General features: G+C 40.8%; 2 protein-coding genes across 8 annotated transcripts in view; both read left to right on the top strand.

The window, feature by feature from the left end:
* The window catches only part of nfat5b (nuclear factor of activated T cells 5b), a 40,668-nt gene extending 32,238 nt beyond the window's left edge, over positions 1 to 8,430 (top strand). For all 6 annotated transcript variants that reach the window (XM_028956118.1, XM_028956119.1, XM_028956122.1 and 3 more), the window contains exons 7-14: positions 1,632 to 1,766; positions 2,260 to 2,312; positions 2,797 to 2,929; positions 3,065 to 3,136; positions 3,295 to 3,386; positions 3,486 to 5,295; positions 5,594 to 5,867; positions 6,017 to 8,430. In XM_028956118.1, the coding sequence (XP_028811951.1) occupies positions 1,632 to 1,766; positions 2,260 to 2,312; positions 2,797 to 2,929; positions 3,065 to 3,136; positions 3,295 to 3,386; positions 3,486 to 5,295; positions 5,594 to 5,832 (2,534 nt within the window). In that variant the 3' untranslated portion in view covers positions 5,833 to 5,867; positions 6,017 to 8,430. The remainder of the gene's footprint in view (positions 1 to 1,631; positions 1,767 to 2,259; positions 2,313 to 2,796; positions 2,930 to 3,064; positions 3,137 to 3,294; positions 3,387 to 3,485; positions 5,296 to 5,593; positions 5,868 to 6,016) is intronic.
* A 1,182-nt stretch (positions 8,431 to 9,612) lies between these two features.
* On the top strand, positions 9,613 to 16,466 carry kars1 (lysyl-tRNA synthetase 1). Of its 2 annotated transcripts, XM_028956705.1 has the most exons (15): positions 9,621 to 9,725; positions 10,421 to 10,597; positions 10,741 to 10,882; positions 12,635 to 12,800; positions 12,885 to 12,978; positions 13,103 to 13,289; positions 13,405 to 13,530; positions 13,624 to 13,743; positions 13,837 to 13,999; positions 14,403 to 14,576; positions 14,704 to 14,789; positions 14,893 to 14,978; positions 15,223 to 15,349; positions 15,482 to 15,625; positions 16,245 to 16,466. In XM_028956705.1, exons 2-15 carry the CDS (start codon positions 10,458 to 10,460, stop codon positions 16,317 to 16,319), a joined length of 1,830 nt encoding a protein of 609 aa, XP_028812538.1. In that variant the 5' UTR covers positions 9,621 to 9,725; positions 10,421 to 10,457; the 3' UTR covers positions 16,320 to 16,466. The 2 variants fall into 2 exon arrangements, with proteins under 2 accessions (XP_028812539.1, XP_028812538.1); XM_028956706.1 differs by lacking the exon at positions 10,421 to 10,597 and having other exon boundaries at positions 9,613 to 9,725.
* The last annotated feature ends 1,916 nt before the right edge of the window (positions 16,467 to 18,382 follow it).

The raw sequence follows: 18,382 nt of genomic DNA, 5'->3' as shown, positions 1-18,382 counted from the left end.
TGTATCTGACGCATACAATTTGGTAGGAAACAGTCAAACTTGCTACCAAGGTACGGTTATAGAAGACCGTTTTATGACTCTGGTCGTATACCAAGGCAAGACTGGACACAGGTGGTTATACTGCATCAGCAAGATTTCGACATGTGCTGATGTGCTCAATGAAACATGCAATGAGGATTGTAGATGCAGTGGTTCCGCCAAGGAAAAACACATCAAGCTTATTCCCTTTTTAAATCAGAAGATGTTCTGCAGTGCCATTTGCTCAGACATGTCAGAAACCAACTCTGGCCTGAACAGCTCCGACATGGAAACAAGGCCAGACGATTCCAATAATATGGGTGTCCATGAGTGTCCACAGGCAACAGTGAAGCATGCTGGACATTCAGCCAATATAATTTAGAACTATCCTGAGGATGAAGAAGAACGAGTCCTGGAAGGGGTTGTATGGTTCCCCCAGAGCCTTTATCGAGTCTGTCTGCCATTACATGAACAGACGGAAGAATTTGAGGAAACGTGTGGGCACAGTAGATCTGTGGTTATAGTTCTCCAGCAGTCCTTCAAAACTGTGTTTTAAGTGTACCTAGAATTTCTGCAGAAGGAAAAATGTGGTCACACCAAATATTGATATGATTTGGATTTCATTCACTACAATTTGGTCAATGATGAAAATAAACTATTAACACGTTTTCTTTTTAAAGTAATATATTTTTATGTATATGTAATGGAGTCACTGCACAGCCATATATATGGCAGGATTGCGGATCATTTTCTTCTGGCTGCTTTTCATGAGAGTAAAGATTAGAGGTGTTGGTATTCTATTGTTAACAGTTGCTGTGAGTGAAATTTGAGGAGTGGCACTAGTGGTTAGAAAATAACCCCACCACCACGGCCCCACCCCTCTCTCTCCAGAGGGCCAATAACACAAAGAGCCAATCAGACGTTGGGGTGGAAGCCAGTTTGGTAGGGTGAGAGCACTGAAATTCCCTGTCAACACAGAGTGGCGAGGCCAGATGTCCTTAAAGCAATGCGTTCATAAAGGTGCAGCTAGTGGCTCTAATCAAATACAAAAATGTAGTGTTCAGAATGTTGGCACATGTCAGATCCCACAGCCCCCCTTCTCCTGCAGTCTGCCGCTGATTGGCTGGAAGAGCGCTTGCTTGTTTGGTCAGAAACATTTTGTTTGCCTCCCATTTACAGAGCCAGGGATGGGTTCAAACACTGGACTTTATTCAGACTTTATTCTTTATTAAATTCCCTGAAGTTGAAAGTTACTGAGTGTTACTGAAAGCTACTGAATGTTGGATTTTCATCCATCACAACATGCTGATACCTCACTCTCTATTTATGGCACAAAACTCACTTTTTTCACTTGCCTAATTAATGTTTCTGCACTATTACTACTGTTTTTTCTTGTTTTCTCTTGTTGCTTTGAGCATGCTTTTAGGACAAAGGAATTTCCTTTGGGATAAAATAGTTTTTTCTTCATAATCTAAATATGCCACCATTTTTACCTTAAAAGTGAACATGAATGTTTTTGTTTGACCAAATCAATATTTATTTTTTATTTAAATGGGGAAAAAAATGTGTTCTCATTCTGTGTGTGTGTGTGTGTGTGTGTGTGTTAACCACAGCCCAGCCGGCTGGAGTGCCAGAGATTCTGAAAAAGAGCCTCCATAGCTGCTCAGTGAAGGGGGGAGAGGAGGTCTTCATTATTGGAAAAAATTTCCTCAAAGGAACCAAAGTCATCTTTCAGGAGAATACGTCAGGTGGGCTTAACTATTGTTTTATTCAACTAGTAATTTTTCAATGATGTGCAGTAATGAAGAAAATGTAATGCATTACTGCACATAAGTATTATTTTCTCTTTTTCATAAAGGTATTTTTATGTTGGGATACTCCACTATGTTTTAAATATCTTTTTTTAACTGCACTACAATATGCAAAATTGATCTTTTCTTATGATTGGATAAAAATGTAAAATCTTAGAAGTTGACATTCTGGCAAAATATGTTTCCAAAGGAGTCCTGTATAAAAAAAATGACAAGAACCATAATAAATCACAGTACGTATTATACTAAGAACATGTTTAGTTTATATCATGTTTAAAGGGAGGACTTCTACGTTTACTGATTTTTTTTTACCTGGTGGATCTCTGCTTTGATTCAAGTATACGCCTTGTGTAATTTATCTACCGCTAGTGTTATTCATATAGAGACAGAACATTCCAAAACATTCTTTTATTTTCCTCCATCTTCACAGATGAGAATTCTTGGAAAGCAGAAGCTGAAATTGACATGGAGCTGTTCCATCAGGTAAATGTGTCTTCTTTCAAGTCTGATGTCTAATGTTTAGAACAGGATCAGGCAGTACAAGAAAGACAAGAAAGTGAAAAAGAAGTGAAGTGATTATCATTGTGATACACTGCAGCACAGCACACGGCGACACAACAAAATGTGTCCCCTGCATTTCACCATCGCCCTTAGTGAGCAGTGGGCAGCCATGACAGGCGCCCGGGGAGCAGTGTCAGTGGCACCTTATCAGTTCGGGATTTGAACCAGCAACCTTCTGATTACGGATCTTTTGCCTTACCTGCTAGGCCACCAGTGCCTAATATCATATTTCATTACACAATGGTATAACACAGCATCATTTTGTGTTCTGTTATTCCTTAACCAGGAAATTAACGAGGATCAGATCACTACTGCTTTGTACCAGTAATATCTTAAACAATGTTTAAATTAAATATCTGTGTAATAATATGAATTCAGTGAGACTGTGTTATTCTCTTTTTCTTAGAATCATTTAATTGCCAAAGTGCCTGCCTATCATAACACAGCAATCACTTCTCCTGTGTCTGTTGGGATCTATGTGACGACCAATGCTGGCCGATCACATGACATACATCCATTCGCTTACACTCCAGAGCCAGGTTTGTGACCGGCATCCTCACAATTAAAGTCTAATCCTGACACTGACCAAATGGTTAATCATACAGTGTAGTTAACTGGTCATTTGGCAAAGTCCTGAGAGGTGACAAATTTGCATTTTCCTCTGTGTCTTACAGGTAGTGTTGATGTGTCGGTGAAAAAAGAGGTCCCGTCTCCAGTAACGCCTTGTTCTTATGAACAAATGAAAGGTATTGTTATACTCAATTAAAAAATTGCATTTTAAGTTCCAGAAGTAAATCATAACATGATATGCAACTTTGTTTTCTTTGGTTTTTCTGTCTTATTATAACATTTCTATGTATAGTATGCATTCATCTGCATGGTTTCTGTCTCATGGATAATGCAGTTATGGATAATGCCTTGCTGAACCTTGTCAAAAAGGAGGAAGTCACTCCAATGGAGGTTTCCATTAACCCTTCAGATAAAGGTGTTTTCAAGGTATTTTGTTTACATTTAATGGATATCTTGAGGGTCAGTCTCAATATTTTACAAACTGTGATCCAGAGGAGTTCATACCTTTTCTTATTCTTTTTATAGCGAACCTCAGATGTGATGAGCTCAGCCCAACAGACTCTTGACAGAAGTTCCAGCATCACCAGCAACAGCAGTCCTTTCCTAAACACCCTGTCCCACAAACCAGAGGACCAGCAGCAAGCCCAGACTAATGTTTTCACTGGAAACGACACTTTGAACACCATTCAGCAACAGGCTATTTCTCCCACCAGCTCTTTCCCCGTATCTGGGAAGTCTATGATGTCACAGGTGTCCCAGCATTTCCTCTTGGACCAAGAAAGGTCTAGCAGTGGAAGCGTGTCAGTGGTAGGACTCTCCCAGTTGGGTGACTCCCCTCAGCAGCCAACTCAGCAACTCCCCCTCATACCCCTAGATGATGTTGCCAAGCTGGAACAAGCTGTTCGGCAGCTCCAGGCCAAGGGTTACTGCAACCTCCAGCTCCAACCAGAGGACTCACTGGCCAAGCAGCAAATGGAACAACAGCAGCAGCTCCAGCAACATCAACAGCAGCAGCAGCAGCAGCATCAACAGCTTCAGCAGCAGCAGCAGCTTCAGCAGCAGCAGCTTCAACAACAGCTTCATAATCAGCATCTTCAACAGCAGCTTCAGCAGCAGCAGCAGCAGCTTCAACATCTTCAGCAACAGCAGCAACAGCAGCTTCAGCAGCAGCAGCAGGCCCTGGAGAGTCTCCAGCATCAGCTTTTTCAGCCGCAGATGCCAATGCAGTGCGGCCCGGAGGCCCAGAGCTCCTCGCCGAGCGCGGCCCTCTTTCAGCCGACCCAGCAGCAGCAGCAGCAGCAGCAGCAGGAACAAGCTGCTCTTTTCCAGCAGGCGAACGAGCTCATTTCAATCCAGACTGGCTTCCTCCAGCAACCACCCTCCCACCCCTCTCCACCTCTCTTCCACAACCCCAGCCCCATGCCGGACACTCAGGACCCACAGGGGAATTTGTATCATGCACAGAAGACCTCTCCCACTCCAGAGCAGGTCCAAGCAGTCCTTTTCCCGAACAGCCTGACTGTGCTTAATGGCTCTTCGCTCTCTGCTGAGCCACCAGCCTCTAGTCCGGGCCTGTTTCTTTCCCAAGCCTCGCTGCCCAGCCAGCAGCAACAGGAGCAGCAGCAGATGGCCTTCCTCACCTCTCTGCAGACACCAGGCCTGGAGAACCAGTCAATGTTTCAGAGTCAGGGCCAGCTGCCGACCATGCAACCATCCACTCTCATGGAGCAGCAGCAATCTCCACAGCCTCAGCAGCCACAGCCAGGCACCATGTTCCAGAACCTCTCTCACTCCCCATCTGCTGAGCTGTCTTCAGGTCGGCAACAGCAGGCTGGTCTCTTGTTCTGCAACAGCTCCCTGTCGGGGGCGGTGAGTGCCGACCAGCCCACGGGTCTTCTTTTCAGCAGCCAGGCTCAGTTGAGCAGCAGCAGCATGGCGCCGCAGGACCAGCAGAGCGCCCCATCGCTTACCTTCCCTCAGCCTGGCATGATCAACGTCAGCAGGCAGGAACCTTCGGAGCCCATGTCCTTCCAAGACCAGGGGAACCCTTCAGCAAACATGCAGCTGACCCCCAGTTCAACTGGGGGACCAGAGCAGTCTGTCAGCCTCTTTATGGCCCAGCAGAGCGTCTCTTCCCTGCAGAGTTCCTTGGCCACTCAGGAGCTGCCGCAGACAGCCCTGTTCGCCACACAAAATGGTGTCACGGGCCTTCAGACCACCACCTCCTCACCAGTGCAACAGCCAGGGTCACTCTTCCAATCAACAGTGAGTGGGACCCTCAACCAACCCACCCAAGCCCAGCAGTCCGGCCTCTTCCTGTTTGAAATACAGAATGGTACGGGACACCATCAGTGAATCAAATTTTCCTAAAAGGGGGAATATGCTCTGATTTAGTTAAGGATTCTTAACCAGTTCGGAATGTTCTGCTGAGAATCTGTTGATGTTTGTAATAAAATACTGAATATTTAGTACTGAAAATAATTACGATTCTGTGTGATACTTATTTTGAGGACCACATTTTTGCCAATTGTTTGCCAGCCACAAGTGTGTTTTAAAATTATTCATTCATTCATAGGATTGCAGAGTTGTTTTTGATGTTCTAAGTTGTTTGATTTGCTTCTCTTGCCTTGCAGACTGTAGTGGGCTGATGAACTCTCCTGGAACCACACTGTCTGACCAGATCATTGCCATTAGCCAGTCAGGACAGGACCAGAGGGAGGCGGACAGCCAGATCCAATCCCTGCTCACTCAGACCATGCCTGAGTCTAGCAGCATGCAGAACACCATGACCACCTCCCAAAATATGGAGAAGATTGATGACCTCCTTGTGAGCCTACAGGAGCAAGGCAACAGTCTCTCCCAGTCCTATTAAGATGAATGACAGAACACCTCCAGAAGAACTTGATGGTCATTTTAAAATCTTTAATCAAATATAACTCACATTGTTCACTTGCTGCCTAATGTATATGACCATTCTAACAAGATAATTCAATGATTTTCTTCACAAGGTCATAATGTTGTGTAGAATCATTCTGACTCATGTGTTTGCTCCACAGGAACCAGTTTATGAAGGTCCAGCTGGTGGCTTAGAAGATATGTCCACCTCCCACTGCACCTCCGGACGGGCTTGTGGATCCGGTTACCAAAATACAGCTTCAAGATATCTCGGTATCTTACAGTCAATAACCAAAATGAAAAGCTCTGCTGTTTCTGTTTGGACAATGGTGGTATAAATTGAGCGACTCTGACTGTGAGTGGAACATATCATCACGTGGAATGTGAAAGGCGATCAATTCTCACTCGGCAGTACAGGCCTGTGGTTGATTCAAGGTTGCACCTATGTGACAGGACTGTGTGCACTGGTGAGGTTGTAATGTAATTTTGTGGATTAACAAAAAAATGACATAAAATATCTTTATTTTAGGTAAATTATAGAAAGTGTACAAATTCAGAAGAGAAACATTTGTAATGTGTATTGATGTTCCTTCAGCACTTTATGATTCTCTCCACTGTGACCAGTTATTTCTTACAATGGCCTCCAGATATGCGTGTTTTCATCTTTTTATATATACATCTGTCTACATTTTGCTGTCCCCTCTTTCATTTCAGTTATTGAGACTTTTCTTATCTTACACCCAAAAGCATTGTCATTTGTTCTGTTTACCCATTCCTTTTAACAGCATAGATTCTACAACAATACTTTTTCCAACATGATATATTGGATACAAGGAAAAGAATCCAAGCTTTCTACAAATGTACAGTTGTTTTAATTAGCCTTCCTTAACATTCTGAATTAGAAAAAAAAAAGATGTTTACTTGTGTATTTTAATAATTTATGCCTCAAAATATGACTTTTTCTGCTTGTGAATGAGTATAATGCTATTTGTATTTATTAGTCGTAGAGTTGCCGAAACCCTGCCTCCTTGGTATCATGTCACGTCTGGCACGTGTGTTTGGACAAATTAATTTTATTAACAAATGAGAAAGGACTTTTATTTTGAAAGCTCCTTCAACCACCAAGGAGAGTTTGGAAGAGTCATACGTGTTGCAAAAAGCCGGTGACCCATTTATTTATATTTGGTTTATCTTGCCAAGGTGCTACTTGCTCAATGAGTAAAGCTGTCCACCGTGCATTTCATTACCGTAAAAGTTGTAAATAAGGATTCAGTATACTGTTAAAAATACAATTCATGCATTGTTTTCTAAAGAACCATGAGAGGACCAGTCGGGGTCTAGTCCTGTTTCCTTGTTTTCCTCCCCACAGCGGCCAGTTATATGGCTTTAAGTGGGTGTAAGTAGCACATGTTGGTTCGTAGTGAGACAGGCAGTTGTTGTTACTTTTTGAACACGAAGGTGGGTGTGTTGGTGTGTGGAGTCTCAGCATCTGGTATGAAGGTAAAGCCACCAAACGAGTCTGAGAGGTTTTGCGTCATGTGATATGATGGAGATATGTTGGAAGGATAAAGACATCTGCGTGGTTTATTGTGGCAGTATAGATTGTAATCGTTTCCAGGGCCTTGGTGGCCATGGTGAGGACTACTATCAGTTGTCTGTGTCTCATGTTCAAGTTTGCTTTTGTGCTGTTCCTGTTTGATTTAGCCTGCTAGCTGGCCTGTTATTTAGCGTCTGACCTCGGAAGTGTTTGAAGTTATAGGGCGTGAGCAGTGTCCCTTTAAAAGTCTGAGGACGTGTTGGTGAAGGACGAACTACAAGAGAAATCTTTGTCTGTGGCTGGACTTCACCGCTGTGAAATAATGATGCTTACAATTCTATTTTGTTATGAATATTTATGTGAACATTTTACAAATATTTAATCATATTTTTGTATACATTAGTTTGGCTAATATTGTCTTTTCAGAAAAAAAAGATATCTAATTTATTAATATATGGATCTTGTATCAGTTGTTTATTACAAAAGATTTTTTTTTCTTTAGCACTAAAGCCATGTATCTATCTGCTACTAAGGATTCTATAGTTTCTACTACACATTTTTGCCGATTGTGTAGAAGGCGGCGTCAGACTCGATTCCCGGAGGGACGTAGCCCTTCAAGGTCTGTCCAGTATAAACTCCCGCACCACAACTCTTTGGCCAGACCTGGTTCATTTTATTTGTACCATTTTTAACATCCCATATTTAAATAGTAGTCTGATCTTGATACAGAAAATTGTTTAATATGCTCACAGTTTCAAAAACAGCTGAACTCTGAGGAAGTCATGGCAACTATGAAGCCAGTTTGATGTCTGAAAACGTGAACTTGTGAATTACCTTGTAAATGGTATCATTTGCTGCTATTTCCACCTCTAACTGGACCAATTAAAAACATGAATGCATTCTTTATACATTGTTTAAAATCAGTGTATATTGTGTTTTGATGACAGTATATATAAATATATCTGTAATTATGTTATAGGTTCATTTAAAACCAGTTTTGTAATGTTACCCATGAATGTTTTTGTGAGATGGAGTATTCAAAATACTGAGATTTTGGGTCTTGTTTTCTTTCTGCTCCTCCTCCTTCTTTTTAGAATAATCTCATTCATAACCCATTCAAAAGATGGCAGTTATTTCACAGGGTTTTCACAGTAAATGTTAGAAAGTATTTGTGCCTTGATAAACTTTGTATTTATTTGGAATACTACTTTATGCCATTGATGCCTCATTCACTGTGTATACAGCACTGTGTATACAGCAGTTCTCTGTGACTTTCTGTCATGACTTTGAGTTTATTCATTTAATTAAAAAAAAATTCCCCCAGAATTTATATTCATTCATTTTTTAAGAGTCACTGGCAAAAAACACACTGTTGATTTCCCCCCCCCCCCCCTCTCTCTCTCTCTCTATATATATATACATAGAGAGAGAGAGAGAGAATTGTTTTTTTTTTTTTTTCAGTTTGTCTCAGTTTCTTCCTGTTTATTTCATTTGCAGATTTTTAACTGAGTATCCACCTTGTTTGATGTGACCGTTTTTATTTATACAGACCTCTTGGTTTCATTGCTGTTAACACTGAGAAGAGTTCATATTGCCTGTTTTTAGCTAATATGAACAACTTGTTAATTACATAAAATACTCTTGCTTCGCTGGGGCATTTCAATAAGCATACTGTTATATTTCTGTAAACCTTCTGCTATCAACCAATAAAATAGATTCTAACGTAGTTCCATTACCCTGTTTTTTGTTGGCCATGATGTCTTCACTTTAACATTAATGCATGCACTGCGCCATCTAGTGGTAATTTTGTAAGACACACGAATAATCTTAAAACGATTGGCCCACTCCAGGTAAAATGGAAACTAGAATTGAAGCTGTTTATATAAATGAAATAATAACTTATCCTGAAATAACATCGGAAATGTTAAATAAAATCATTCCAAATAAACATTTCACAATTCTGTTATAAGACCTTCACCAGCAGATCAGTTTTTAATCGATACAATTTGTACATTTTAAGTAATGTCGACTCTTACAAATCCAATAGATGCCAATATTAAGCACGCAGCTTATGAAATCAATGAGAAAGTCGTAAAAGACCAGATATGGAACAAAGCACAGGATCAAATTATTTTTAGAATGACCATCTTTACAGATTACATTTGTGCGTTTATATCGGGCATGTAACTATCTTGCGCATGCGCATAAGGACTACTGCGATTGGATGACAGTCCGCTGTACAATGCATTGCGCGGTGAGTCGCTTTTCATCGTCGGCGGCTTGACGAAGATGGCGGACGGAGTGGTTGTGGATGGAGACAAACTCAGCAAAAAGTAAGTGTGCGGCGTGCAGAGCAGTTAGCGGTCTGAGTTGTTTCGCGGTTTCCGCCACGCAGGCCTGTAACGCGTGGGCGAGGGGTCTCGGCAGCGCGGTTCTGAAGAGGTCGCCGTGCTGCCATGCGGCGTTACGTGCGGTTACATCAGTTGCGGGCATGACGGGAAAGTGTGGCTCTCCGTAACGACCGAATACCCGCGCAGGCGCTCACATTTGTGACAGCGGTGTTTGTCGCTTGTTTCCCCCCCCCCCCAGCCCATCTTTGTTTACGTGGAGACTGTAGCAGCAGTGAGAGGGTCCAAAACGTGGCTGGTTTCTTTCAATCATGTGAAGAGAACTACATTTCCCACAATCCCCCCTCCCCGGCCTAGATGGAACGTGTGTTTGATTTGATCTCAGAGTCTTGGTGTCTTAGCACTTTTAGTAAGCAGCAGTATACATGAACCAGCTTAAGGATGTTTCGGAAATAGGAATATTACGTAACATACCAAGGATATATATGTTGTATTATATCATGTTTTAAGGGGGAATAGGGTGTCCCGGCACTGGAAGTTTGACACTTTTTTTTTTTTTTTTTTTGGTTAAAATAAAGTAACGAATGCATTTCCCCCCATGCCAATACTTGAAGCTGCCATCTGTGGATGTTTGTGATTCTAGAGAAGTCTAGATAGCTGTGCTGTGTATGTCTTCTCAGGTCTGGCTGATGTAATTATAGCTCCGCCCCTCTCACCATGTTTACCTTGGTACATCTTGCGAGGCGGCAGGTGTGCCACGCCCTTGGGGTCAGGGCCCAGAGGTTGAAATTTGCTCGGCCTATCCCAGCATCTGTTCCTGCGCTAATTCAGGGAAATCGCTGGCAAGGTGGCAGAAGGTTGGTGGCTTTTCCGTCTAATGAGAAAAACAACCAACCTTTTGCCGCAGTGTTTATGCCTCATTTTCAACACCCCGTAGGCTTTTTCTTTCCGCCATTTTATGGTTTTTATTGGCTTTGTGTTTTGTCCTCTGTTTACACAGTGAGCTGAAAAGACGCATGAAAGCTGAGAAAAAGGCAGCGGAGAAGGAAGCCAAGACAAAAGTACAGGTGGAGCAGAAGGAGACCAATGACAAGCCAGAGCAGATCCTCTTTGGGGCTGATGAGGAGACCCTAGACCCCAATGTATGTGAAAAAATTCATTTATCTTATTTGATTTCTTGGTCTGTCCTGTAATGTCTCTAAATTCAGTCAAAATACAATTGTTCTGGCTTGTGTATATCATTATCAACTAATTACAAATAATGTACGTTCTAAGAAGTGCTAATGTTAGTTAGCAATGAACTTTGGTGATGAATTAAACGAAGCCTCGAGGCAAAGAATTTTCATCTGACATTTTTTGGAATCGAATCATTCGAGTTACTCGAATAATCGTTTTAGCCCTAGATCCTTGACAACATTTCGCCCTTCCATTCCAGAGGGCTGTCTGAAGTCTGACTTGAAAAAATCCAGTTGCCAGTGAAGTAACCTTTTTTGAGAACCATGACCTGGATGAATGAGAACCTTTATGGATAAATGAATGAATTATCCCTTTTATATATTTTTAAGTGTGAAGGATTTACACAAATTGTGAAATCTTTGACCACTACCATTAATGAATCCACAATGATAATATAAAGTTGTATTGTAAGCCTCACATGCATGGTTTTAGTCATGATGCTGACTGTCCATGTAAATTGAGAAAGTTTCTAATCAATAGTCAGTTTCTTTACCTACAGTACTGTGCAAAAGTTGTGCTAACTAAAGTTTTTTCATCTTCCTAATAGTAATTTTAAAGTTGAACGGACTAGCTGAAGTGTATAACACACAAATAATATTAAAGTGAAAGTGGTCACTATTTGGCAAACTGTATGTAGAGTACTTGATAAACTGGGAGTTGGTCTCTCTGAATTTTGTAATGTAATGAATGATCTCCTACAAGCAAAAGTCTTCAGATGGAGATATAATAGTGTACAATATTACAAGAACAATGATACAATATTGTACTGATGCTCAGAAACATTTTTGCTTTTATATAACTGCATGAACCCACCGGTCCTTCAGAGTCTCGTATGATGGAACTAAAAAAAAAAATAAAATCCAATAACCAAGCAATGCTTCACACGTTTAGAAGCCATGACTAACAATGAAGCTACTTTTTCAAGGGAGGGTTTGGAAATTGTCTGGGCAGAAAAAAGCATGAGAAATGGGAGGTAACCTTTCCCCTTATGATGACATAAGGGGACAAATTCCAGATTGACCATCTGAGCTGTTGCTCTCTAAATGGTGAAGCAGAATGGCCAAAGCACTCTTTAAACCTATCACCATTTCTAGCCACTGCAGGACCATAGACAGGTTAGGTCCCCTGACATGAAAATTTCACATTGTGAGATTATTTAATTGGGGAAAAAAATAGAAATACAGATCACTTGATTCATATTTCTGTTTAGTATTTTGCGACAAAAAATGGTTTTTATATGGTTGTAAATTGAAAAGTACACAGGTATATATGGCATTACTGGTAAAGAAATGCAAGGACTTTACTATCATTTGGGACAGACACGTAAAACTGGTCGAAATATAGGTGCACTTTTCCGCAGTAGGAGAGTGAAAAATGGCATATAGTCTGATGTTCCCTCCTCTAGATAACACAAAATCAATGCAGCAAAACACGAGGCAAGTCCCTCTGTGCAACTTCAAGTATAGCTTTTTTTTTTTTTTATGGCACCATGGTGAAAATCCATATCATATAGAAGTAATTATGTTTTATATAAATTACATATTTAACTAATGAGTGCAGGTTTATACCAACAATTGTTCAGTTCATTGACTATATGAGAGACTGGTGGCATAAAAGCAGTACAGTTTTATTTATTTATTTGATCCCTTTCTTCACAGCAATATTACAAGATCCGCACTCAGGCCATCCAGGCCCTGAAAGGATCAGCAGAAGACCCCTACCCTCACAAGTTCAACGTAGATGTGTCCCTTACAGATTTTCTTGAGCGATATAGCCATCTACAGCCAGGGGATCACCTAAGCGATGTCCTCCTCAATGTGGCTGGTGAGGCGCTGTTTTGTGCACAGACGTGCTTTATGACCTGGATGGATGGATGGATGTTGTCTAACAGAATGATTTACATTGCAGGCCGCATTCACGCCAAGAGGGCCTCCGGTGCCAAGCTTCTGTTTTATGACCTGCGAGGGGAAGGAGTGAAGTTGCAGGTCATGGCAAACTCAAAGTTAGTTTTGGTTCTGCTGCATTTGCACAGTATTTATATTGCTATGTTACATTACAATTCTACATTCCAGTTTTACCATTGTCATTTCCCATTATATTTTACCACCTTTTTAAATTCCAAACAGGAATTATAAGTCTGAAGAAGACTTTGTTCACATCAACAATAAACTGAGGCGGGGAGATATCATTGGTGTCCGGGGCAACCCAGGAAAGACAAAGAAAGGAGAGCTGAGCATCATCCCCATGGAGATGACTCTTCTGTCCCCCTGTCTGCACATGCTTCCTCACCTCCATTTTGGCCTTAAGGACAAGGTGGGTGCCTTTTTGAAGAGTTGAACATTTTAAGAAAGAAACATCAAGTTTGTAACGGATCATTTATTTACTTAATAAAAAATTAGCAAAAATATTTCTATATTTGTGTCCCAAGGAAACACGGTTCCGCCAGCGCTACCTGGACTTGATTCTGAATGACTTTGTGAGGCAGAAGTTTGTAACACGAGCCAAGATCATTACCTACATGCGTAGCTTCCTGGATCAGCTTGGCTTTTTGGAGGTGAGCTCTCAAAATGAGGTCAACACTTCTGTATTATTAATTATTTTTAATATTGAATCATTTATTTTTTCCAAATGTTGTGTACATTATTAGATTGAGACTCCTATGATGAACCTCATCCCTGGTGGTGCAGTTGCACGCCCTTTTGTCACGTATCACAATGAGCTGGACATGAACCTTTACATGAGAATCGCACCAGAGTTGTACCATAAGGTGAAGGTCTACAATTTTTTTTTTTTACCTGGATAATCAGATTAACGGGTTTCAGTGATGCACAAGAATCTGCCTTTTTTCCTTTCTATGTAGATGTTGGTAGTGGGAGGCATTGACCGTGTCTACGAGATTGGCCGGCAATTTCGAAACGAAGGCATTGACATGACTCACAACCCTGAGTTCACCACTTGTGAGTTTTACATGGCCTATGCTGACTACAATGATCTGATTGAGATCACAGAGGAACTGCTCTCAGGTCAGTGCACAGGGGTAGATTCACCCCCCCAAACCTGTTCACTAGCTTGTCCAGTAGGGCCATGTAGAGTGTAGGAATGTCATAAAAGGGCAGCCACTTTTTTTTTTTTTTAATCAGTACATTTTTCAGGTGTTAATGTTAAAATGACTGTCATTGTCATTTAGCTTTTCACATTTATTCAGTCTTTTGTATTATTCTGTCACAATAGAAGCTTGGGAAGACCAGAATGACTATACCAAATCTAGAGACATTGTAGAACACCATGACCACCTGACCAGTCTTTCACGTTTATTATTAGGAAACTCCATCTAGTGCTTTTATCTTCATTAGTACTTCATTGATTGACACTAAGCCTAGGTTAGGCTTTGTCTGTTTATTTAGCCTTCATACTATTATTCCTCAGGAATGGTGAAACACATTACTGGAGGTTATAAGGTCACGTACCATCCTGATGGTCCAGAGGGGCAGGCTTACGAGATTGATTTCACTCCTCCATTCAGAAGGATCAGCATGGTTCATGATCTGGAGAAGGTAATGGGTGTGAAGTTCCCAGCACCAGACACATACGACAGTAATGGTAAGGAGCTAAATCAATCAATCTTGATTGATTTAGGTTATGACTTTTACATGATTGGAGTAATCAGAATATTATCTATCAGATTATTAAGTGTGCATGGGCATTTTTTTTTTAATCACCCCTCTAGAGACACGCAAGTTCTTTGATGAGCTGTGTGCCCAGAAAGGAGTGGAGTGCTCTCCTCCTAGAACCACCGCCCGGCTCCTTGATAAGGTGATTATATTATCTTTTTATTTTGGCACTGTGTTGATTTCATTAACATTACCAATACAGGTTAATACAATGTGTGAGCCCTGCTCTTCTTTTTGTTTTGCAGTTGGTGGGAGACTTCCTGGAAGTAACATGCATAAATCCCACATTCATTTGCGACCATCCACAAATTATGAGTCCCCTTGCCAAGTGGTATGCAGTTTTTTGTGTTCTTCTAAATTTCTGTTGAAATGTGCTGGGTCTCCTTAAGCCTTGCACAGCCTTTTTTGTTAGCAAATTCTGAAGTCTCTCCCAGTGATTTGTACCCCATACTGCTGAATTTACCCAGACAGTTACCCTTGTCTTCAGCAGAGAAGCTCTGAAGTAAGACTGTTGTGGATATTCCAGCTGCGATGCCTGGCGGTTTCATCTTCCTCTTCCCTCTCGTTCTCTCCAGGCATAGATCACAGAAGGGGTTAACTGAGCGCTTTGAGCTCTTTGTGATGAAGAAAGAGATCTGCAATGCCTACACGGAGTTAAATGACCCTATTAGACAGAGGGAGCTCTTTGAGCAGCAAGCTAAAGTGAGAATTCTTAAGCTTTTTGTTAGTTTTAAACTATTAGGAGTGTAATATTTAATGCTCAATGCACTGGTTTTGAAAATATAGACAGTTGTGAGAATCCAAGTAAGACAATGGAGTGTGTGTGTGATACAGGCAAAGGCGGAGGGTGATGATGAGGCTATGTTCATTGATGAGACATTCTGTAATGCCCTGGAGTACGGCCTGCCACCCACAGCAGGATGGGGAATGGGCATTGATCGTGTCGCCATGTTTCTCACAGACTCCAACAACATCAAGGTAAAGCCAACTATGGAGAAAGATGCTTGCCGTAAGGTCGCGATTTCTGGAAAGAACTATAGAATTTTAAAATAGATTTTGGTGGTATTGGATGTCATTATAAAAAAAAAAACTGGTCTTGAGAGTAATCAGGCCTAAAAGTAACAACACTGACTTATCACAAACATATATAGTGTGTGTATATATACAGTCATGTGAGAGAAGTTGGGGCACCCTGCCCCGTAATGATTAGTGTTGCCCTCTTTGGCTGGTAAGTTCAGTGCTATTCATTTCCAATGCCAATAATGAACAATGAAATCTCACCATGGCTCTCACTCTGTGGGTGTGTTCTAAGTTATTCCTCACCAGAAATTGCATTCTTTTTAAATTACATTTTACAGAATGTAAAAAATGCTTTTCTCCTTTTTTAATTGTTTAGTTATATTATTTGCATCCCTGAGTATCATTAAATTTAATATTTAATATCCATGTTCAAATATGTTTTAAAATATAAAAGGGGGTAAATATACACCCCTTTCATGGGGCGTCCTAATTTTGTTTCACGTCTGTATATATAGTCTATATAGATACCAGACTACAAAATACCAGAAAAAACATTTGTCTTTTCACGTTTCTTCAGGAGGTTCTTCTCTTTCCTGCCATGAAGCCTGATGACAACAAGCCAGCACCGCCCACAGAAGGCTCCTCTGTTTAATGCTCCCCATTGTACTGTTGATTTAAGCAAGGCCTTAACCTGCTGTTGTAACTGTGGTCTGTGGAACTAATGATCCATGCCCTACTGGTTTTATTACTGTCTATCTGTGTGTTCAGTTCCCAAATAAAATCTTTTCTTGCAAGATGATTGTTTTATGTACTTGTGCATTCATAAAAGTTTGTATGAAAACAATATAAGTAGCCATGGGTCTTTTTCTCATTCCAAAACTGGACCTCTGGTATAGAACAAATGTTTTTAATTACAATATTACAACATTTACAGCATTTATCAGACGCCCTTATCCAGAGCGGCTTACAATCAGTAGTTACAGGTACAGTCCCCCCCTGGAGCAAGTTAGGGTTAAGTGTCTTGCTCAGGGACACAATGGTAGTAAGCCATTGAACCCGGGTCTTCTGGTTCATAGGCGAGTGCGTTACCCCTAGGCTACTACCACCCATTAATAATAGCATTAATTATCTTTTTAATAGAAAAATGATTTATTTTTTGATTTTTAAATCAACAACTGCTGTTTAACAAAGTCTTCTCAGCTGAGTTACATACCACCATAAGCCTTATAAGAGTCCAAAGAACTTAACATTGAAAAACTAAGTTGTGAGGAGAATAGGGTGGTAGTAGCCTAGTGGGTAACACACTCACCTATGAACCAGAAGACCCGGGTTCGAATCCCACTTACTACCATTGTGTCCCTGAGCAAGACACTTAACCCTAAAATTGCTCCAGGGAGACTGTCCCTGTAATACTGATTGTAAGTCGCTCTGGATAAGGGCATCTGATAAATGCTGTAAATGTAAATGAGAATACCCATAATTGTTATGGGGAAGTTGTGCTTTCGCCTACGATTGAGAAGACGACCCCTGCATACTTGGACGAGAGGACTGAGAAGTTTGCTGACTCACAAAGTGCTGATGTAATTTATGAAGCGCTAAAGAGTTTGGGTGAGAAGTCTGTTCTGTAGACATGGGTTTTGGTCCTTCAAAAGATTTTGCTAAATCTGAACTAACATCATTGTTGTGTAACGTTATTGCTGATGAAGTGTATCATTTTAGCACTGTTTTAGCACTGGTGTGGCATCTTGCATACTTTTGCACAAACACATGATGTTAGCAAGAAGAATTTCTATGGTTTGGTCTAATCTTGTACATACGTGTGTAAATGCTGACAAGTGTTGTCATGCGTCTATATGTAGGATCATAGAAACCATGTTGTGTAATCATAGTTTTAGAATAGGTCATATCATAACTTTGTGTGCTTATGTAACCAATGTCTGTATTGTTAAACTGGGTGAAAATGTTATAATGAATGTTTATACCATCGTTGACATGTTGGTTTCATGCCTTATTGCGAGAGATTTAGATGTGTGTGAAATTTTTACAATACCTCGACAATGCATAATTCAATACAATACCTCGACAATGCAGACTTTGTCATTATTTCACGAAACAACCCACCATGACGGACCTTTCAAAAGCACACTACTATACTCCAGACAGCGAGGGTTCCTTTGGTGGTAAAGCAAGGTTAAAAGATGCTGTGTTTAAAAATACAGGAGTCAGGCTGTCTAACAAGACGGTTTCTGACTGGTTATCAGGGGAGGATGCTCACACGCTACACAAACCCGCACGTATCAAGTCCAAGAGGAATAGAGTCGCGGTATACGGTATAGACAAACAATTCCAAGCAGACCTTGTTGACATGTCTATGTATTCAAAGGAAAATGACGGTTATAAATACATGCTAACGTGTATAGATGTATTTAGTAATATACACGTTGCCTCGTATTTTAAAAAACAAGACTCTCTCAGATCGGCAAACGAAAGGAGACTAAAAATTCCTTCTTCACGGGGTCTCCGATTCCAATCATGTCTGTTCTCCGTTGTTGTCCCTGGCTGGTGGAACAACCTGCCCTCCTCCACACGAGTAGCCGAGACTATCACCACTTTTAAGAAGAAGGTGAAAACCCTCTTATTCCAAAAATATTACAGACAAATTTAACACATACACATGCATACACATTGAACAAACAAATACAAAATGTATAAATA

Source organism: Denticeps clupeoides, chromosome 16, assembly GCF_900700375.1.
Source record: "Denticeps clupeoides chromosome 16, fDenClu1.1, whole genome shotgun sequence".
Lineage (NCBI taxonomy): Eukaryota > Metazoa > Chordata > Actinopteri > Clupeiformes > Denticipitidae > Denticeps > Denticeps clupeoides.
This window is presented reverse-complemented; position numbering and strand designations above follow the sequence as displayed.